This window comes from Phasianus colchicus, chromosome 26 (genome assembly GCF_987193195.1).
Source record: "Phasianus colchicus chromosome 26, bPhaCol1.hap1.1, whole genome shotgun sequence".
In the NCBI taxonomy this organism is placed as follows: Eukaryota; Metazoa; Chordata; class Aves; order Galliformes; family Phasianidae; genus Phasianus; species Phasianus colchicus.
Window position 1 is genome coordinate 1449432 of NC_143461.1, and position 21862 is coordinate 1471293.

General features: G+C 51.6%; 5 protein-coding genes across 5 annotated transcripts; 3 read left to right on the plus strand and 2 right to left on the minus strand.

The window, feature by feature from the left end:
- The first annotated feature begins 2796 nt into the window (after positions 1–2796).
- Positions 2797–3111, plus strand: LOC149914941 (feather keratin 1-like). The gene has a single exon (XM_090125091.1). The coding sequence runs from the start codon at positions 2797–2799 to the stop codon at positions 3109–3111; it is 315 nt and encodes a 104-aa protein (XP_089981217.1).
- Positions 3112–6828: 3717 nt separating this feature from the next.
- Positions 6829–7143, minus strand: LOC149914942 (feather keratin 1-like). The gene has a single exon (XM_090125236.1). The coding sequence runs from the start codon at positions 7141–7143 to the stop codon at positions 6829–6831; it is 315 nt and encodes a 104-aa protein (XP_089981362.1).
- A 3175-nt stretch (positions 7144–10318) lies between these two features.
- LOC149914943 (feather keratin 1-like) lies at positions 10319–10633 on the plus strand. The gene has a single exon (XM_090125106.1). It carries the CDS (start codon positions 10319–10321, stop codon positions 10631–10633), a length of 315 nt encoding a protein of 104 aa, XP_089981232.1.
- A 3717-nt stretch (positions 10634–14350) lies between these two features.
- LOC149914944 (feather keratin 1-like) lies at positions 14351–14665 on the minus strand. Its single transcript, XM_090125237.1, has one exon. The coding sequence runs from the start codon at positions 14663–14665 to the stop codon at positions 14351–14353; it is 315 nt and encodes a 104-aa protein (XP_089981363.1).
- A 3175-nt stretch (positions 14666–17840) lies between these two features.
- Positions 17841–18155, plus strand: LOC149914945 (feather keratin 1-like). Its single transcript, XM_090125109.1, has one exon. It carries the CDS (start codon positions 17841–17843, stop codon positions 18153–18155), a length of 315 nt encoding a protein of 104 aa, XP_089981235.1.
- Positions 18156–21862: the final 3707 nt, after the last annotated feature.

Sequence of the window (21862 nt, forward strand, 5' to 3'; positions counted from 1 at the left end):
GACTCACCTTGTTCCCAGGGAGATGAAGGCGAGAGCTATGGATGACTGAGAGAGAGGAGACGGGCCTTCTTTTATACAGCTCGTGCACTGCCCCAGGCCCACAGTCACACTAACTATTCAAGAGACTCTCCTCAAATGCAAATTATCCTTTCCAATGGCACAGGTTGTGGTTTTGGTTTCCATCAACCCTGTCATTCCATTTTCTTGTTTCTGACCTTCCCAATTGGTCCACGGAGGCACCTTTCAAGTTCCAGGATGAAAGGCACAAGGAGTTTCCTTGCAGAAACGCGTCAGCGCGGGTAGAAGACGTATTCTGTGCTTCAGGCATGGCATGTGTGTCTTGGGAAATGTCAGGACCTTATTTGTAACCGCCTTTGGAGCCAGGCAGGCATATCCTCATGTCAGTGCGGCCCACTTCTGAATACCTTGAACCTGCTTTGCCCGGGGACTCATTTTGTCTTTCTCCCTCAAGGTCTGTCTCTCAGACTACTCCACGAGCACCTGTTTGTTCCCTAAGAAGCCAGGTGGGATGTTCTGCTGCTTGCACACGTCTTCACCCACAGCTTAACTGTTCTGCAAAGACATTTCTGTGTTTATTTGGCACTGTGCACTCTCATCACAGTCTGCAGGCACAGAAACGATATCACACCATCAGTTGTTCTTTTGAAGGAGAGTATTGCCTTCCAGAGCCCTGCTATTACCTAAAAAGTGCCACGGAATAAGGTCTGTCCTTTTGAGTTGACGGCTGTGCTGGTTTTCTTTACAGTGCCTTGCTCCTCCTCCTCTCAGGGACAGGATTGCCTGGTGCGAGTGATGCTCAGGCCTGCAGACAGATGCACAGACGGGGAGGACCCACGCCAAAAGGGTCACCCGTGGCCAATGCAAAATTAGATTGTAAATGGCCTTGCACAGGGAGAGTCTCTTCAGAAAGCTTTCCATAGGAATAAAGATTTTCTCGAGCACTTTTGCACCACAACACATCTCCCTCTATGCCAGCAGGGCAGAGAAGTGTTTTGTTCATGCCGCAAGGACGCATTGCTTCTTTGATTGAGTCCAGGAGAAAATTGTGAACATACGCCCTTCTTCATCACTTCCATTCCACGACCATCCCCAGCCACCTGACACTTCTGGGACCCCGCAGCCCTTCTTCATTTGTGGCGAGCTTGCTTGCCTCTTCAACTGAGATGGTTTTTTTTTTCTCCGTGCTCAGGAGCACTCATTCAGCCCATTCTTCCACAGCTTCACTAGGACCATCTCGTGGAGGACAATGTCAAAAGCCTTTCTGAACTCCAGCAAGAAAGCATACAGTCCTCTTCCCACATCCTTCAGGCTTCTTGTTTCTTTGTGATGAATCACCTCCAGCAATCCATGACTTCTCCACTGTGAATCCACGCTGCGTGTGACGATGCAGATATTTTCATCCTTCATGAGCACGGAAATGGTTTCCAAGCTCCATGTTTTTTCCAGGGTGCACTGTTCCGCCTCCTACCAAGAGACTGACCTGAAGACCCTGGTCCCCTAGCTCCCTGCTTCCACCCTCCTGGTCTTCTTAAACAGGAGTAACACGCTCTTTCCCCCAGTTTTGGGCCACTTCTCCCAGTCCAGTCAACAACCTATGCTGATCAAGTGGGGACAGCTCCCTCAGCACTCATGGACTCATCTCATCATGGGACAAATAAGCCTAACGTGTTACACACATCCAGTTTCCTCGAGGTTTCCCTGACCCAAAGCTGCATCTCGATTGTTCCAGCTTTTCAGCATGGCCTCTGAGCCATGGAATTCCCAAAAGCCACACTTGCTGGATAAGAAAGAAACAAAGAAGACAATCAGGACCTCAGCATTTTTGCTGTCCCCAGTGAACAGGTCACCCATTTCCATGAGGAGAACACCCACCTTATTTTCCTTTCACCATTGAGATCTGTGTAGGAACCCTTTTTGTTGCCCTTCACGTCCCTTGACAGACTGAATTCTATCAGGCCTATGGCTTTCCTCGCTTGGTTCCTGACTGCACACACACACACACTATGGCTGCATTCCTCTCACGTTACTCAACCGTGCTTTCTTCCCCAAGAGGCTTCGTATTGCTGTGTTTGTGTTTGGCCAACAGCATTTTCCTCATCCACTTCTGTTCATTTTGGTGTTGTTGTCCTGGCGTAATCCCTAGGTCTCTCACACCAACACTTGAAAGAGGTCAGCCTGGAAGAATTGGCATTTCACAAATGAGGAATTGAAATGAGGGGAAACAAAACCACAACCTGCACCACTGGCAAGCATAATTTGCATCTGAGGTGAGTCTCCTGGAAAATTACTGCTCGCATGCAGTGACTGTAGGCCTGGGGCGGTGCACGAGCTGTATAAAAGAAGGCCCAATTCCTCTCTCTCATCCGCTCCTCTTGCCTCCATCACCCCAGGAACAAGGTGAGTCTGAAGCCCTTCCATCACTCCGTCCTCTTCCAGGATTTCTCTGCACTTGCAAGCGCCTTCATCCTCTGTTGGGCCTTGGGAAGGCAACCAGTGCAGGGAGACAGAAAAGGGCAGCCGGTGCGGTGTCAACAGATGCTAGGTCTTGCCAGAGGTGTCTCCTGAGCTATGGGCCAGGCAGCACCCTGAACGTGCCTGGTCACTCTTGGCGGGGCCAAATGTAAGGAGAAGGCCACAGGTTTCCTTGCACAGACTCCGTATCTCCAGTCAGCACTGAGCCTTGGAACACTTGTGCTGGGAAGGCAGGCTGCTTCTTACTCTCCCCTTCTTTTGCTCCTCCCTTTCTGCCAACAGGTGACCCTCCAGACACAAGCCATGTCCTGCTACAACCAGTGCCTGCCACGCCTGCCCTGCCAGCCGTGCGGCCCCACCCCTCTGGGCAGCAGCTGCAACGAGCCCTGCGTCAGGCAGTGCCAGGACTCCAACGTCGTCATCCAGCCCTCTCCCGTGGTGGTGACCCTGCCCGGACCCATCCTCAGCTCCTTCCCGCAGAGCACCGCCGTGGGATCCTCCACATCCGCTGCCGTTGGCAGCATCCTCAGCTCTGAGGGTGTGCCCATCTCCTCTGGAGGCTTTGGCCTCTCCGGCTTCGGCGGCCGCTTCAGTGGCAGGCGGTACTTCCCCTGCTAAATCTGCTGGTGATGGTCCCGGAGGATTACCTCTTGGGGCCCAGAATTTGATAGCGGCCCTGAGAGAGAGCACTCAGCTCTTCCTTTCATAGGGACCCAGCAACGCCTCTTGCAAAAAGGCGGGGCAAGCACCAACTCTCAGAATGCGCTGCCCCTGTCTGCCTTTCCCCTCTTCCACTGCCTCCTTTTCCCCCTGACTTCTTATTTGTCACCTCTGCTCCTCTGGTCTGTCAACCCCAGAAGACCAGCCGAGGGAGGAGCTGATGGCACTTCTCCCTCTGTGGAAGAATGGGAGATGGACACCTGGGGGGATATCCACCATGGCCATTAGTGCAGACTCTGCTCCTGGTGCTTCCTGCTTGATGTCCTCCCCTGGACGCAACTTTCTTTCCCCCTTTTGACTCAATAAAGCTGTGGCGCATCTCAGCCTGTGCCTCTGCATCACTCACTCTACTCTGCAAACACTCCATGTGCCTGCAGGATGTCTGCTACTCTGAAGACTTTGGCAAACGTGTGTGACAGGTGGGGACCCATCACCTTTTCCCCATCAGGCCCAGCCTGAAAAAGCGTGCTGTTGGCTTTGACAGTCACCAGAGTGGCAGAAGGTTCCTTCCTGCTAAATCTGCTGGCAATGGCCCTGTAGAAAGACCTCCAAAGTCCATGAAGATTGTCGCAGTCCCTGAGAGAGAGCACTGGGGCCAGCTTGGTCGTTCAGAAAATACGACCCACTTCTGCCATTCCCCTCTCTTGCTCTCTCTCTTTTCCATCCTCAGTCCTCACTGCTCAGCATGTCTCCCCTGAACTGCGTGGCCCACCGAGTCAGCGTAGGGAGGACCCACTGGCCCTATGCTGACTGTGGATAAGGCAGAAGGACAGCTGGAGGCGTGGCGGCCATGCTCACGCAGCGCAGACTCTCAGGTCCTTCTGCAGCAGGGCCTCCCCTTGCAATCACCTTGCTTCCAAATAGTCACTCACCAAAGATCTCCTGCATCCCAACCAGCACCTCTGTCTTATTCCTTCCCTTGCAAAAGCGCTCCAATGAAGGGTGGGAAGAGAGATGTTTCTCAGCAGTGATCCTGGGAGGTGCTTCTGAAAGGTTTTCTGAACAAATGGTAAGAAATCTCAGCGGTCTCCATTCTCACCACTGCTTTTCAGCAAGTTTCTCAGAGCCATGAACAGCGGGATTGGCTGTACCCTCATGAGTCAAATTAGGGCTGCAGAAAAGTATCCAGTGTAGTTCAGTGAGTGCTATCCACTTTGCTGTTCGCACTACTTCTTTTTTATCAATAGGCTCGGCAATGTGAAGCAAGAAGGAAGGAAGGTGGGGGCAAAGCCCTACTACCAATAGCACCACAGAGCTCACTCCACTCGCCCCATGTCTTTCTTGCAACAGAGTCCAGTTTGGGGCTGCATGGTAGTGTAGAAAGAGAAAGCAAGCATTCTCTACTTCCCATCAACTAGTGATATTCTATCATGCTGCGGGATGCAGGGAGTCCATAGGCATAGGAGTGGCTTGAAAAGACAGAAGTTTTCATAACGAGACACTCCCTTCCTCCTTCCCCTTCTCCACCTCCATTGTTGGTGTGCCGTCACGTGGTATGGGGTACCCCTTGGGTGAGAAACACTCTCAGTCAAAGGGCCTCAGTGAAGCAGCATATTTTCTTCACAGTTGCAGCGGTAGACACGCCCTCTCTTGAGACAAAAGAGAAACTGCACGCCTTCTCAGCAAAATACACCCCGCTATTTATCTTCCTCAAAATGCGTGCTACCATGTCTCCTAGTTCCTCACTGTTTGAGTATCCCAGGCTCGCAATCTTCCCCGCGCAGTCACTAAGGAATATTTCAGTATTAGATCCGCTCCCAATCTGTTGCTTTTAAGTATATTTTGTATTTCTCCATAGAGGTAGGAGGGCAGTAATTCTCAAGGTTATTGCGTTCATTTTACAGGTTGAGTTTGTATAACCTCTGTTCTGCCCTGTGCTAAGGATTAAAATTATCCTTGTCGTTCGGCCCTCTCCTATGTCTACCGTGCAGATTTGCCTTATCTTGGGTTAGTCAGAACACTCCAGTTTCTGCTTTTAAGCATGGTATTTGACGTATCTTCTGCTAGTCTCTGCCTCAACAAATTTTTGGAAAAGCATCCTGTGCTGCATTTCATAAGAAGGTTTAGGAAAGGCCAAACTTTGCTCTGAGAAGCTTCTAGTGCAAAACCACAGTCCAACTCTCAGCCCGGAGTCTCTTGAGGTCAGCTGCCCCCTTGATGCCTCCTCCCCACAGCTTGCCTTCCCCCAGCGTACAGGCTTTTGTTGGAGAGAGGTTGCTGTGCTTGCACTGCTCTGCAAGAGACAAAACAATGGTATGATATCAGTCACAGAAGGACGGAGCACAGCGGTTGGAAGGGACCACTGGAGGTCATCTAGTCCAAGTCCCTTGCTAGAGAAGGTTCCCTACGCTAGGTTGCAGAGGAAAGAATGCTAAGGGACTTTTGAGTATCTCCAGGAAAGGAGACTTCACCACCTCTCTGGGCAGCCTGATCCAATGCTCCGTCAGTCAGTGCTGTACTAGTTTCTCCTGGGCTTTCTTCCAGAGGCTCCAGGTGAGGCTATTCTCCCCAGTTGTGCTAGAAAGCCCACTTGGACGAGCTGGTGCTGCACGGACAGGCCCAAGTACAACTGCTCAAATGCTTCTTCCTCATGTTTAATCTGTTCAAAGGCTTGATGATGCTCAGGACCCCACTCAAAGAAGGCCCTCTTTGCACTCCCTCCATATAGAGGGCACTCAAGCTGACTATGGCCTGGAAGGTGCATTTTCCAGGACCCCACAGCAAATACCATGGGAAGGCTTGCCTTTCTTTCCTAAAAGCTGCTGGGGACATAGTTGCTACCTTCTTGCTCTCACCCGTAGCAATGTGGACATTGCACCCTGAAGCTTTACTCTGAGGAAACGGTCCTCTTCTTTGGAACCACTGACTCCACCTCGCTTTACGTCAAAACTGACCATTAGAAGAATTTGCCCTGTTTTCTTACCTTTCTCAAAAACTTCCTCTGCTGTGTTACCCCAGACAAACATGTCTCTGAAAAGTTGTTCAAAAGTGCTGGTCCAAGTCAAGACCCTTGAGATCGCTACATAAGCCAAAATGTTTAGAAACCGGAAGGTAAAGTGATTCCACCCCAGGCATGCATAATAGAAGCCTGTAGTACCAATTGTCCAAAGGAGAAGGAAGGACCCTTTCCCAGAACCAACACTTTGAAACATCTCTCCCCTAGCCTCCACTGGGCAGCCTTTGCAAGGGAAAGGATAACACAGAGGTGCACATTCAAATGCTTTAAATCTTTAATGAGAGAAAATTTGGAAACAAGGTCCATGCAAGGGCAGGCCCTGCTGCCAGAAGCACCAGGGGCAGAGGACAGTCTGAACGGCATGGCCATGGCAGCTATTGCCTCCAGCTGCGCATCTGCCCTTTGAGTGGATGGCACAGGGCCAGTCGGACATTCCGAGGCTGATTCAATGGCACTCACAGTCCAGGAAAGTTGACAGTGAGCAGGAAGGACACAGAGGAAAAAAAAAAAAAAGGAAAAAAATAAAAAGGTAGAAGGGGGGAAAAGAAGTCACGGAGCATGTTTTCCGAGAGATGAGATTCGCCCCGGTGCTCTCTCTCAGGTCTTCTTCAAACTTCATGGACTATGGAGGTCTTTCTCCAGGGCCATGGCCAGCAGATTTAGCAGGGGAAGCACCGCCTGCCACAGGAGCCGCTGCCAAAGCCGGAGAAGCCAAAGCCTCCAGAGGAGATGGGCACACCCTCAGAGCTGAGGATGCTGCCAACGGCAGCGGATGTGGAGGATCCCACGGCGGTGCTCTGCGGGAAGGAGCTGAGGATGGGTCCGGGCAGGGTCACCACCACGGGAGAGGGCTGGATGACGACGTTGGAGTCCTGGCACTGCCTGACGCAGGGCTCGTTGCAGCTGCTGCCCAGAGGGGTGGGGCCACAGGGCCGACACTGCAGGCGTGGCACGCACTGGTCGTAGCAGGACATGTCTTGTGTCTTGGAGGGGCGCCTGTTGGGACAGAGGGTCGGGAGGAGCTCAGAAGTGAGTGAGAAGCTGCCTGCCATCCCAGCAGGAGGGAGTCAAGGCACAGTGTTGACTAGGGATATGGTGGATGTGTCAGGAAGCCCAGTGGCTTCTCCTTCCCTTTGAACCCAGTGTTCTGGCCAAGAGCAAACAGGCACAGCTAGGTCCTTGACTAGCTCATAGCTAAGGAGACTCCTCAGGTAATGCCCAGCATCATGCCACACTGGCTGCCCCCTTCCCTCCCTCAGGCCAACCTGCTTCCCCAAGATCCAACCTAGGATAAAGGCACGTATACGCGCAAACTAATCCCTGAGAAGCAGATGATGGTCAAAGGGATTCAGACTCACCTTGTTCCCAGGGAGATGAAGGCGAGAGCTATGGATGACTGAGAGAGAGGAGACGGGCCTTCTTTTATACAGCTCGTGCACTGCCCCAGGCCCACAGTCACACTAACTATTCAAGAGACTCTCCTCAAATGCAAATTATCCTTTCCAATGGCACAGGTTGTGGTTTTGGTTTCCATCAACCCTGTCATTCCATTTTCTTGTTTCTGACCTTCCCAATTGGTCCACGGAGGCACCTTTCAAGTTCCAGGATGAAAGGCACAAGGAGTTTCCTTGCAGAAACGCGTCAGCGCGGGTAGAAGACGTATTCTGTGCTTCAGGCATGGCATGTGTGTCTTGGGAAATGTCAGGACCTTATTTGTAACCGCCTTTGGAGCCAGGCAGGCATATCCTCATGTCAGTGCGGCCCACTTCTGAATACCTTGAACCTGCTTTGCCTGGGGACTCATTTTGTCTTTCTCCCTCAAGGTCTGTCTCTCAGACTACTCCACGAGCACCTGTTTGTTCCCTAAGAAGCCAGGTGGGATGTTCTGCTGCTTGCACACGTCTTCACCCACAGCTTAACTGTTCTGCAAAGACATTTCTGTGTTCATTTGGCACTGTGCACTCTCATCACAGTCTGCAGGCACAGAAACGATATCACACCATCAGTTGTTCTTTTGAAGGAGAGTATTGCCTTCCAGAGCCCTGCTATTACCTAAAAAGTGCCACGGAATAAGGTCTGTCCTTTTGAGTTGACGGCTGTGCTGGTTTTCTTTACAGTGCCTTGCTCCTCCTCCTCTCAGGGACAGGATTGCCTGGTGCGAGTGATGCTCAGGCCTGCAGACAGATGCACAGACGGGGAGGACCCACGCCAAAAGGGTCACCCGTGGCCAATGCAAAATTAGATTGTAAATGGCCTTGCACAGGGAGAGTCTCTTCAGAAAGCTTTCCATAGGAATAAAGATTTTCTCGAGCACTTTTGCACCACAACACATCTCCCTCTATGCCAGCAGGGCAGAGAAGTGTTTTGTTCATGCCGCAAGGACGCATTGCTTCTTTGATTGAGTCCAGGAGAAAATTGTGAACATACGCCCTTCTTCATCACTTCCATTCCACGACCATCCCCAGCCACCTGACACTTCTGGGACCCCGCAGCCCTTCTTCATTTGTGGCGAGCTTGCTTGCCTCTTCAACTGAGATGGTTTTTTTTTTCTCCGTGCTCAGGAGCACTCATTCAGCCCATTCTTCCACAGCTTCACTAGGACCATCTCGTGGAGGACAATGTCAAAAGCCTTTCTGAACTCCAGCAAGAAAGCATACAGTCCTCTTCCCACATCCTTCAGGCTTCTTGTTTCTTTGTGATGAATCACCTCCAGCAATCCATGACTTCTCCACTGTGAATCCACGCTGCGTGTGACGATGCAGATATTTTCATCCTTCATGAGCACGGAAATGGTTTCCAAGCTCCATGTTTTTTCCAGGGTGCACTGTTCCGCCTCCTACCAAGAGACTGACCTGAAGACCCTGGTCCCCTAGCTCCCTGCTTCCACCCTCCTGGTCTTCTTAAACAGGAGTAACACGCTCTTTCCCCCAGTTTTGGGCCACTTCTCCCAGTCCAGTCAACAACCTATGCTGATCAAGTGGGGACAGCTCCCTCAGCACTCATGGACTCATCTCATCATGGGACAAATAAGCCTAACGTGTTACACACATCCAGTTTCCTCGAGGTTTCCCTGACCCAAAGCTGCATCTCGATTGTTCCAGCTTTTCAGCATGGCCTCTGAGCCATGGAATTCCCAAAAGCCACACTTGCTGGATAAGAAAGAAACAAAGAAGACAATCAGGACCTCAGCATTTTTGCTGTCCCCAGTGAACAGGTCACCCATTTCCATGAGGAGAACACCCACCTTATTTTCCTTTCACCATTGAGATCTGTGTAGGAACCCTTTTTGTTGCCCTTCACGTCCCTTGACAGACTGAATTCTATCAGGCCTATGGCTTTCCTCGCTTGGTTCCTGACTGCACACACACACACACTATGGCTGCATTCCTCTCACGTTACTCAACCGTGCTTTCTTCCCCAAGAGGCTTCGTATTGCTGTGTTTGTGTTTGGCCAACAGCATTTTCCTCATCCACTTCTGTTCATTTTGGTGTTGTTGTCCTGGCGTAATCCCTAGGTCTCTCACACCAACACTTGAAAGAGGTCAGCCTGGAAGAATTGGCATTTCACAAATGAGGAATTGAAATGAGGGGAAACAAAACCACAACCTGCACCACTGGCAAGCATAATTTGCATCTGAGGTGAGTCTCCTGGAAAATTACTGCTCGCATGCAGTGACTGTAGGCCTGGGGCGGTGCACGAGCTGTATAAAAGAAGGCCCAATTCCTCTCTCTCTCATCCGCTCCTCTTGCCTCCATCACCCCAGGAACAAGGTGAGTCTGAAGCCCTTCCATCACTCCGTCCTCTTCCGGGATTTCTCTGCACTTGCAAGCGCCTTCATCCTCTGTTGGGCCTTGGGAAGGCAACCAGTGCAGGGAGACAGAAAAGGGCAGCCGGTGCGGTGTCAACAGATGCTAGGTCTTGCCAGAGGTGTCTCCTGAGCTATGGGCCAGGCAGCACCCTGAACGTGCCTGGTCACTCTTGGCGGGGCCAAATGTAAGGAGAAGGCCACAGGTTTCCTTGCACAGACTCCGTATCTCCAGTCAGCACTGAGCCTTGGAACACTTGTGCTGGGAAGGCAGGCTGCTTCTTACTCTCCCCTTCTTTTGCTCCTCCCTTTCTGCCAACAGGTGACCCTCCAGACACAAGCCATGTCCTGCTACAACCAGTGCCTGCCACGCCTGCCCTGCCAGCCGTGCGGCCCCACCCCTCTGGGCAGCAGCTGCAACGAGCCCTGCGTCAGGCAGTGCCAGGACTCCAACGTCGTCATCCAGCCCTCTCCCGTGGTGGTGACCCTGCCCGGACCCATCCTCAGCTCCTTCCCGCAGAGCACCGCCGTGGGATCCTCCACATCCGCTGCCGTTGGCAGCATCCTCAGCTCTGAGGGTGTGCCCATCTCCTCTGGAGGCTTTGGCCTCTCCGGCTTCGGCGGCCGCTTCAGTGGCAGGCGGTACTTCCCCTGCTAAATCTGCTGGTGATGGTCCCGGAGGATTACCTCTTGGGGCCCAGAATTTGATAGCGGCCCTGAGAGAGAGCACTCAGCTCTTCCTTTCATAGGGACCCAGCAACGCCTCTTGCAAAAAGGCGGGGCAAGCACCAACTCTCAGAATGCGCTGCCCCTGTCTGCCTTTCCCCTCTTCCACTGCCTCCTTTTCCCCCTGACTTCTTATTTGTCACCTCTGCTCCTCTGGTCTGTCAACCCCAGAAGACCAGCCGAGGGAGGAGCTGATGGCACTTCTCCCTCTGTGGAAGAATGGGAGATGGACACCTGGGGGGATATCCACCATGGCCATTAGTGCAGACTCTGCTCCTGGTGCTTCCTGCTTGATGTCCTCCCCTGGACGCAACTTTCTTTCCCCCTTTTGACTCAATAAAGCTGTGGCGCATCTCAGCCTGTGCCTCTGCATCACTCACTCTACTCTGCAAACACTCCATGTGCCTGCAGGATGTCTGCTACTCTGAAGACTTTGGCAAACGTGTGTGACAGGTGGGGACCCATCACCTTTTCCCCATCAGGCCCAGCCTGAAAAAGCGTGCTGTTGGCTTTGACAGTCACCAGAGTGGCAGAAGGTTCCTTCCTGCTAAATCTGCTGGCAATGGCCCTGTAGAAAGACCTCCAAAGTCCATGAAGATTGTCGCAGTCCCTGAGAGAGAGCACTGGGGCCAGCTTGGTCGTTCAGAAAATACGACCCACTTCTGCCATTCCCCTCTCTTGCTCTCTCTCTTTTCCATCCTCAGTCCTCACTGCTCAGCATGTCTCCCCTGAACTGCGTGGCCCACCGAGTCAGCGTAGGGAGGACCCACTGGCCCTATGCTGACTGTGGATAAGGCAGAAGGACAGCTGGAGGCGTGGCGGCCATGCTCACGCAGCGCAGACTCTCAGGTCCTTCTGCAGCAGGGCCTCCCCTTGCAATCACCTTGCTTCCAAATAGTCACTCACCAAAGATCTCCTGCATCCCAACCAGCACCTCTGTCTTATTCCTTCCCTTGCAAAAGCGCTCCAATGAAGGGTGGGAAGAGAGATGTTTCTCAGCAGTGATCCTGGGAGGTGCTTCTGAAAGGTTTTCTGAACAAATGGTAAGAAATCTCAGCGGTCTCCATTCTCACCACTGCTTTTCAGCAAGTTTCTCAGAGCCATGAACAGCGGGATTGGCTGTACCCTCATGAGTCAAATTAGGGCTGCAGAAAAGTATCCAGTGTAGTTCAGTGAGTGCTATCCACTTTGCTGTTCGCACTACTTCTTTTTTATCAATAGGCTCGGCAATGTGAAGCAAGAAGGAAGGAAGGTGGGGGCAAAGCCCTACTACCAATAGCACCACAGAGCTCACTCCACTCGCCCCATGTCTTTCTTGCAACAGAGTCCAGTTTGGGGCTGCATGGTAGTGTAGAAAGAGAAAGCAAGCATTCTCTACTTCCCATCAACTAGTGATATTCTATCATGCTGCGGGATGCAGGGAGTCCATAGGCATAGGAGTGGCTTGAAAAGACAGAAGTTTTCATAACGAGACACTCCCTTCCTCCTTCCCCTTCTCCACCTCCATTGTTGGTGTGCCGTCACGTGGTATGGGGTACCCCTTGGGTGAGAAACACTCTCAGTCAAAGGGCCTCAGTGAAGCAGCATATTTTCTTCACAGTTGCAGCGGTAGACACGCCCTCTCTTGAGACAAAAGAGAAACTGCACGCCTTCTCAGCAAAATACACCCCGCTATTTATCTTCCTCAAAATGCGTGCTACCATGTCTCCTAGTTCCTCACTGTTTGAGTATCCCAGGCTCGCAATCTTCCCCGCGCAGTCACTAAGGAATATTTCAGTATTAGATCCGCTCCCAATCTGTTGCTTTTAAGTATATTTTGTATTTCTCCATAGAGGTAGGAGGGCAGTAATTCTCAAGGTTATTGCGTTCATTTTACAGGTTGAGTTTGTATAACCTCTGTTCTGCCCTGTGCTAAGGATTAAAATTATCCTTGTCGTTCGGCCCTCTCCTATGTCTACCGTGCAGATTTGCCTTATCTTGGGTTAGTCAGAACACTCCAGTTTCTGCTTTTAAGCATGGTATTTGACGTATCTTCTGCTAGTCTCTGCCTCAACAAATTTTTGGAAAAGCATCCTGTGCTGCATTTCATAAGAAGGTTTAGGAAAGGCCAAACTTTGCTCTGAGAAGCTTCTAGTGCAAAACCACAGTCCAACTCTCAGCCCGGAGTCTCTTGAGGTCAGCTGCCCCCTTGATGCCTCCTCCCCACAGCTTGCCTTCCCCCAGCGTACAGGCTTTTGTTGGAGAGAGGTTGCTGTGCTTGCACTGCTCTGCAAGAGACAAAACAATGGTATGATATCAGTCACAGAAGGACGGAGCACAGCGGTTGGAAGGGACCACTGGAGGTCATCTAGTCCAAGTCCCTTGCTAGAGAAGGTTCCCTACGCTAGGTTGCAGAGGAAAGAATGCTAAGGGACTTTTGAGTATCTCCAGGAAAGGAGACTTCACCACCTCTCTGGGCAGCCTGATCCAATGCTCCGTCAGTCAGTGCTGTACTAGTTTCTCCTGGGCTTTCTTCCAGAGGCTCCAGGTGAGGCTATTCTCCCCAGTTGTGCTAGAAAGCCCACTTGGACGAGCTGGTGCTGCACGGACAGGCCCAAGTACAACTGCTCAAATGCTTCTTCCTCATGTTTAATCTGTTCAAAGGCTTGATGATGCTCAGGACCCCACTCAAAGAAGGCCCTCTTTGCACTCCCTCCATATAGAGGGCACTCAAGCTGACTATGGCCTGGAAGGTGCATTTTCCAGGACCCCACAGCAAATACCATGGGAAGGCTTGCCTTTCTTTCCTAAAAGCTGCTGGGGACATAGTTGCTACCTTCTTGCTCTCACCCGTAGCAATGTGGACATTGCACCCTGAAGCTTTACTCTGAGGAAACGGTCCTCTTCTTTGGAACCACTGACTCCACCTCGCTTTACGTCAAAACTGACCATTAGAAGAATTTGCCCTGTTTTCTTACCTTTCTCAAAAACTTCCTCTGCTGTGTTACCCCAGACAAACATGTCTCTGAAAAGTTGTTCAAAAGTGCTGGTCCAAGTCAAGACCCTTGAGATCGCTACATAAGCCAAAATGTTTAGAAACCGGAAGGTAAAGTGATTCCACCCCAGGCATGCATAATAGAAGCCTGTAGTACCAATTGTCCAAAGGAGAAGGAAGGACCCTTTCCCAGAACCAACACTTTGAAACATCTCTCCCCTAGCCTCCACTGGGCAGCCTTTGCAAGGGAAAGGATAACACAGAGGTGCACATTCAAATGCTTTAAATCTTTAATGAGAGAAAATTTGGAAACAAGGTCCATGCAAGGGCAGGCCCTGCTGCCAGAAGCACCAGGGGCAGAGGACAGTCTGAACGGCATGGCCATGGCAGCTATTGCCTCCAGCTGCGCATCTGCCCTTTGAGTGGATGGCACAGGGCCAGTCGGACATTCCGAGGCTGATTCAATGGCACTCACAGTCCAGGAAAGTTGACAGTGAGCAGGAAGGACACAGAGGAAAAAAAAAAAAAAGGAAAAAAATAAAAAGGTAGAAGGGGGGAAAAGAAGTCACGGAGCATGTTTTCCGAGAGATGAGATTCGCCCCGGTGCTCTCTCTCAGGTCTTCTTCAAACTTCATGGACTATGGAGGTCTTTCTCCAGGGCCATGGCCAGCAGATTTAGCAGGGGAAGCACCGCCTGCCACAGGAGCCGCTGCCAAAGCCGGAGAAGCCAAAGCCTCCAGAGGAGATGGGCACACCCTCAGAGCTGAGGATGCTGCCAACGGCAGCGGATGTGGAGGATCCCACGGCGGTGCTCTGCGGGAAGGAGCTGAGGATGGGTCCGGGCAGGGTCACCACCACGGGAGAGGGCTGGATGACGACGTTGGAGTCCTGGCACTGCCTGACGCAGGGCTCGTTGCAGCTGCTGCCCAGAGGGGTGGGGCCACAGGGCCGACACTGCAGGCGTGGCACGCACTGGTCGTAGCAGGACATGTCTTGTGTCTTGGAGGGGCGCCTGTTGGGACAGAGGGTCGGGAGGAGCTCAGAAGTGAGTGAGAAGCTGCCTGCCATCCCAGCAGGAGGGAGTCAAGGCACAGTGTTGACTAGGGATATGGTGGATGTGTCAGGAAGCCCAGTGGCTTCTCCTTCCCTTTGAACCCAGTGTTCTGGCCAAGAGCAAACAGGCACAGCTAGGTCCTTGACTAGCTCATAGCTAAGGAGACTCCTCAGGTAATGCCCAGCATCATGCCACACTGGCTGCCCCCTTCCCTCCCTCAGGCCAACCTGCTTCCCCAAGATCCAACCTAGGATAAAGGCACGTATACGCGCAAACTAATCCCTGAGAAGCAGATGATGGTCAAAGGGATTCAGACTCACCTTGTTCCCAGGGAGATGAAGGCGAGAGCTATGGATGACTGAGAGAGAGGAGACGGGCCTTCTTTTATACAGCTCGTGCACTGCCCCAGGCCCACAGTCACACTAACTATTCAAGAGACTCTCCTCAAATGCAAATTATCCTTTCCAATGGCACAGGTTGTGGTTTTGGTTTCCATCAACCCTGTCATTCCATTTTCTTGTTTCTGACCTTCCCAATTGGTCCACGGAGGCACCTTTCAAGTTCCAGGATGAAAGGCACAAGGAGTTTCCTTGCAGAAACGCGTCAGCGCGGGTAGAAGACGTATTCTGTGCTTCAGGCATGGCATGTGTGTCTTGGGAAATGTCAGGACCTTATTTGTAACCGCCTTTGGAGCCAGGCAGGCATATCCTCATGTCAGTGCGGCCCACTTCTGAATACCTTGAACCTGCTTTGCCTGGGGACTCATTTTGTCTTTCTCCCTCAAGGTCTGTCTCTCAGACTACTCCACGAGCACCTGTTTGTTCCCTAAGAAGCCAGGTGGGATGTTCTGCTGCTTGCACACGTCTTCACCCACAGCTTAACTGTTCTGCAAAGACATTTCTGTGTTCATTTGGCACTGTGCACTCTCATCACAGTCTGCAGGCACAGAAACGATATCACACCATCAGTTGTTCTTTTGAAGGAGAGTATTGCCTTCCAGAGCCCTGCTATTACCTAAAAAGTGCCACGGAATAAGGTCTGTCCTTTTGAGTTGACGGCTGTGCTGGTTTTCTTTACAGTGCCTTGCTCCTCCTCCTCTCAGGGACAGGATTGCCTGGTGCGAGTGATGCTCAGGCCTGCAGACAGATGCACAGACGGGGAGGACCCACGCCAAAAGGGTCACCCGTGGCCAATGCAAAATTAGATTGTAAATGGCCTTGCACAGGGAGAGTCTCTTCAGAAAGCTTTCCATAGGAATAAAGATTTTCTCGAGCACTTTTGCACCACAACACATCTCCCTCTATGCCAGCAGGGCAGAGAAGTGTTTTGTTCATGCCGCAAGGACGCATTGCTTCTTTGATTGAGTCCAGGAGAAAATTGTGAACATACGCCCTTCTTCATCACTTCCATTCCACGACCATCCCCAGCCACCTGACACTTCTGGGACCCCGCAGCCCTTCTTCATTTGTGGCGAGCTTGCTTGCCTCTTCAACTGAGATGGTTTTTTTTTTCTCCGTGCTCAGGAGCACTCATTCAGCCCATTCTTCCACAGCTTCACTAGGACCATCTCGTGGAGGACAATGTCAAAAGCCTTTCTGAACTCCAGCAAGAAAGCATACAGTCCTCTTCCCACATCCTTCAGGCTTCTTGTTTCTTTGTGATGAATCACCTCCAGCAATCCATGACTTCTCCACTGTGAATCCACGCTGCGTGTGACGATGCAGATATTTTCATCCTTCATGAGCACGGAAATGGTTTCCAAGCTCCATGTTTTTTCCAGGGTGCACTGTTCCGCCTCCTACCAAGAGACTGACCTGAAGACCCTGGTCCCCTAGCTCCCTGCTTCCACCCTCCTGGTCTTCTTAAACAGGAGTAACACGCTCTTTCCCCCAGTTTTGGGCCACTTCTCCCAGTCCAGTCAACAACCTATGCTGATCAAGTGGGGACAGCTCCCTCAGCACTCATGGACTCATCTCATCATGGGACAAATAAGCCTAACGTGTTACACACATCCAGTTTCCTCGAGGTTTCCCTGACCCAAAGCTGCATCTCGATTGTTCCAGCTTTTCAGCATGGCCTCTGAGCCATGGAATTCCCAAAAGCCACACTTGCTGGATAAGAAAGAAACAAAGAAGACAATCAGGACCTCAGCATTTTTGCTGTCCCCAGTGAACAGGTCACCCATTTCCATGAGGAGAACACCCACCTTATTTTCCTTTCACCATTGAGATCTGTGTAGGAACCCTTTTTGTTGCCCTTCACGTCCCTTGACAGACTGAATTCTATCAGGCCTATGGCTTTCCTCGCTTGGTTCCTGACTGCACACACACACACACTATGGCTGCATTCCTCTCACGTTACTCAACCGTGCTTTCTTCCCCAAGAGGCTTCGTATTGCTGTGTTTGTGTTTGGCCAACAGCATTTTCCTCATCCACTTCTGTTCATTTTGGTGTTGTTGTCCTGGCGTAATCCCTAGGTCTCTCACACCAACACTTGAAAGAGGTCAGCCTGGAAGAATTGGCATTTCACAAATGAGGAATTGAAATGAGGGGAAACAAAACCACAACCTGCACCACTGGCAAGCATAATTTGCATCTGAGGTGAGTCTCCTGGAAAATTACTGCTCGCATGCAGTGACTGTAGGCCTGGGGCGGTGCACGAGCTGTATAAAAGAAGGCCCAATTCCTCTCTCTCTCATCCGCTCCTCTTGCCTCCATCACCCCAGGAACAAGGTGAGTCTGAAGCCCTTCCATCACTCCGTCCTCTTCCGGGATTTCTCTGCACTTGCAAGCGCCTTCATCCTCTGTTGGGCCTTGGGAAGGCAACCAGTGCAGGGAGACAGAAAAGGGCAGCCGGTGCGGTGTCAACAGATGCTAGGTCTTGCCAGAGGTGTCTCCTGAGCTATGGGCCAGGCAGCACCCTGAACGTGCCTGGTCACTCTTGGCGGGGCCAAATGTAAGGAGAAGGCCACAGGTTTCCTTGCACAGACTCCGTATCTCCAGTCAGCACTGAGCCTTGGAACACTTGTGCTGGGAAGGCAGGCTGCTTCTTACTCTCCCCTTCTTTTGCTCCTCCCTTTCTGCCAACAGGTGACCCTCCAGACACAAGCCATGTCCTGCTACAACCAGTGCCTGCCACGCCTGCCCTGCCAGCCGTGCGGCCCCACCCCTCTGGGCAGCAGCTGCAACGAGCCCTGCGTCAGGCAGTGCCAGGACTCCAACGTCGTCATCCAGCCCTCTCCCGTGGTGGTGACCCTGCCCGGACCCATCCTCAGCTCCTTCCCGCAGAGCACCGCCGTGGGATCCTCCACATCCGCTGCCGTTGGCAGCATCCTCAGCTCTGAGGGTGTGCCCATCTCCTCTGGAGGCTTTGGCCTCTCCGGCTTCGGCGGCCGCTTCAGTGGCAGGCGGTACTTCCCCTGCTAAATCTGCTGGTGATGGTCCCGGAGGATTACCTCTTGGGGCCCAGAATTTGATAGCGGCCCTGAGAGAGAGCACTCAGCTCTTCCTTTCATAGGGACCCAGCAACGCCTCTTGCAAAAAGGCGGGGCAAGCACCAACTCTCAGAATGCGCTGCCCCTGTCTGCCTTTCCCCTCTTCCACTGCCTCCTTTTCCCCCTGACTTCTTATTTGTCACCTCTGCTCCTCTGGTCTGTCAACCCCAGAAGACCAGCCGAGGGAGGAGCTGATGGCACTTCTCCCTCTGTGGAAGAATGGGAGATGGACACCTGGGGGGATATCCACCATGGCCATTAGTGCAGACTCTGCTCCTGGTGCTTCCTGCTTGATGTCCTCCCCTGGACGCAACTTTCTTTCCCCCTTTTGACTCAATAAAGCTGTGGCGCATCTCAGCCTGTGCCTCTGCATCACTCACTCTACTCTGCAAACACTCCATGTGCCTGCAGGATGTCTGCTACTCTGAAGACTTTGGCAAACGTGTGTGACAGGTGGGGACCCATCACCTTTTCCCCATCAGGCCCAGCCTGAAAAAGCGTGCTGTTGGCTTTGACAGTCACCAGAGTGGCAGAAGGTTCCTTCCTGCTAAATCTGCTGGCAATGGCCCTGTAGAAAGACCTCCAAAGTCCATGAAGATTGTCGCAGTCCCTGAGAGAGAGCACTGGGGCCAGCTTGGTCGTTCAGAAAATACGACCCACTTCTGCCATTCCCCTCTCTTGCTCTCTCTCTTTTCCATCCTCAGTCCTCACTGCTCAGCATGTCTCCCCTGAACTGCGTGGCCCACCGAGTCAGCGTAGGGAGGACCCACTGGCCCTATGCTGACTGTGGATAAGGCAGAAGGACAGCTGGAGGCGTGGCGGCCATGCTCACGCAGCGCAGACTCTCAGGTCCTTCTGCAGCAGGGCCTCCCCTTGCAATCACCTTGCTTCCAAATAGTCACTCACCAAAGATCTCCTGCATCCCAACCAGCACCTCTGTCTTATTCCTTCCCTTGCAAAAGCGCTCCAATGAAGGGTGGGAAGAGAGATGTTTCTCAGCAGTGATCCTGGGAGGTGCTTCTGAAAGGTTTTCTGAACAAATGGTAAGAAATCTCAGCGGTCTCCATTCTCACCACTGCTTTTCAGCAAGTTTCTCAGAGCCATGAACAGCGGGATTGGCTGTACCCTCATGAGTCAAATTAGGGCTGCAGAAAAGTATCCAGTGTAGTTCAGTGAGTGCTATCCACTTTGCTGTTCGCACTACTTCTTTTTTATCAATAGGCTCGGCAATGTGAAGCAAGAAGGAAGGAAGGTGGGGGCAAAGCCCTACTACCAATAGCACCACAGAGCTCACTCCACTCGCCCCATGTCTTTCTTGCAACAGAGTCCAGTTTGGGGCTGCATGGTAGTGTAGAAAGAGAAAGCAAGCATTCTCTACTTCCCATCAACTAGTGATATTCTATCATGCTGCGGGATGCAGGGAGTCCATAGGCATAGGAGTGGCTTGAAAAGACAGAAGTTTTCATAACGAGACACTCCCTTCCTCCTTCCCCTTCTCCACCTCCATTGTTGGTGTGCCGTCACGTGGTATGGGGTACCCCTTGGGTGAGAAACACTCTCAGTCAAAGGGCCTCAGTGAAGCAGCATATTTTCTTCACAGTTGCAGCGGTAGACACGCCCTCTCTTGAGACAAAAGAGAAACTGCACGCCTTCTCAGCAAAATACACCCCGCTATTTATCTTCCTCAAAATGCGTGCTACCATGTCTCCTAGTTCCTCACTGTTTGAGTATCCCAGGCTCGCAATCTTCCCCGCGCAGTCACTAAGGAATATTTCAGTATTAGATCCGCTCCCAATCTGTTGCTTTTAAGTATATTTTGTATTTCTCCATAGAGGTAGGAGGGCAGTAATTCTCAAGGTTATTGCGTTCATTTTACAGGTTGAGTTTGTATAACCTCTGTTCTGCCCTGTGCTAAGGATTAAAATTATCCTTGTCGTTCGGCCCTCTCCTATGTCTACCGTGCAGATTTGCCTTATCTTGGGTTAGTCAGAACACTCCAGTTTCTGCTTTTAAGCATGGTATTTGACGTATCTTCTGCTAGTCTCTGCCTCAACAAATTTTTGGAAAAGCATCCTGTGCTGCATTTCATAAGAAGGTTTAGGAAAGGCCAAACTTTGCTCTGAGAAGCTTCTAGTGCAAAACCACAGTCCAACTCTCAGCCCGGAGTCTCTTGAGGTCAGCTGCCCCCTTGATGCCTCCTCCCCACAGCTTGCCTTCCCCCAGCGTACAGGCTTTTGTTGGAGAGAGGTTGCTGTGCTTGCACTGCTCTGCAAGAGACAAAACAATGGTATGATATCAGTCACAGAAGGACGGAGCACAGCGGTTGGAAGGGACCACTGGAGGTCATCTAGTCCAAGTCCCTTGCTAGAGAAGGTTCCCTACGCTAGGTTGCAGAGGAAAGAATGCTAAGGGACTTTTGAGTATCTCCAGGAAAGGAGACTTCACCACCTCTCTGGGCAGCCTGATCCAATGCTCCGTCAGTCAGTGCTGTACTAGTTTCTCCTGGGCTTTCTTCCAGAGGCTCCAGGTGAGGCTATTCTCCCCAGTTGTGCTAGAAAGCCCACTTGGACGAGCTGGTGCTGCACGGACAGGCCCAAGTACAACTGCTCAAATGCTTCTTCCTCATGTTTAATCTGTTCAAAGGCTTGATGATGCTCAGGACCCCACTCAAAGAAGGCCCTCTTTGCACTCCCTCCATATAGAGGGCACTCAAGCTGACTATGGCCTGGAAGGTGCATTTTCCAGGACCCCACAGCAAATACCATGGGAAGGCTTGCCTTTCTTTCCTAAAAGCTGCTGGGGACATAGTTGCTACCTTCTTGCTCTCACCCGTAGCAATGTGGACATTGCACCCTGAAGCTTTACTCTGAGGAAACGGTCCTCTTCTTTGGAACCACTGACTCCACCTCGCTTTACGTCAAAACTGACCATTAGAAGAATTTGCCCTGTTTTCTTACCTTTCTCAAAAACTTCCTCTGCTGTGTTACCCCAGACAAACATGTCTCTGAAAAGTTGTTCAAAAGTGCTGGTCCAAGTCAAGACCCTTGAGATCGCTACATAAGCCAAAATGTTTAGAAACCGGAAGGTAAAGTGATTCCACCCCAGGCATGCATAATAGAAGCCTGTAGTACCAATTGTCCAAAGGAGAAGGAAGGACCCTTTCCCAGAACCAACACTTTGAAACATCTCTCCCCTAGCCTCCACTGGGCAGCCTTTGCAAGGGAAAGGATAACACAGAGGTGCACATTCAAATGCTTTAAATCTTTAATGAGAGAAAATTTGGAAACAAGGTCCATGCAAGGGCAGGCCCTGCTGCCAGAAGCACCAGGGGCAGAGGACAGTCTGAACGGCATGGCCATGGCAGCTATTGCCTCCAGCTGCGCATCTGCCCTTTGAGTGGATGGCACAGGGCCAGTCGGACATTCCGAGGCTGATTCAATGGCACTCACAGTCCAGGAAAGTTGACAGTGAGCAGGAAGGACACAGAGGAAAAAAAAAAAAAAGGAAAAAAATAAAAAGGTAGAAGGGGGGAAAAGAAGTCACGGAGCATGTTTTCCGAGAGATGAGATTCGCCCCGGTGCTCTCTCTCAGGTCTTCTTCAAACTTCATGGACTATGGAGGTCTTTCTCCAGGGCCATG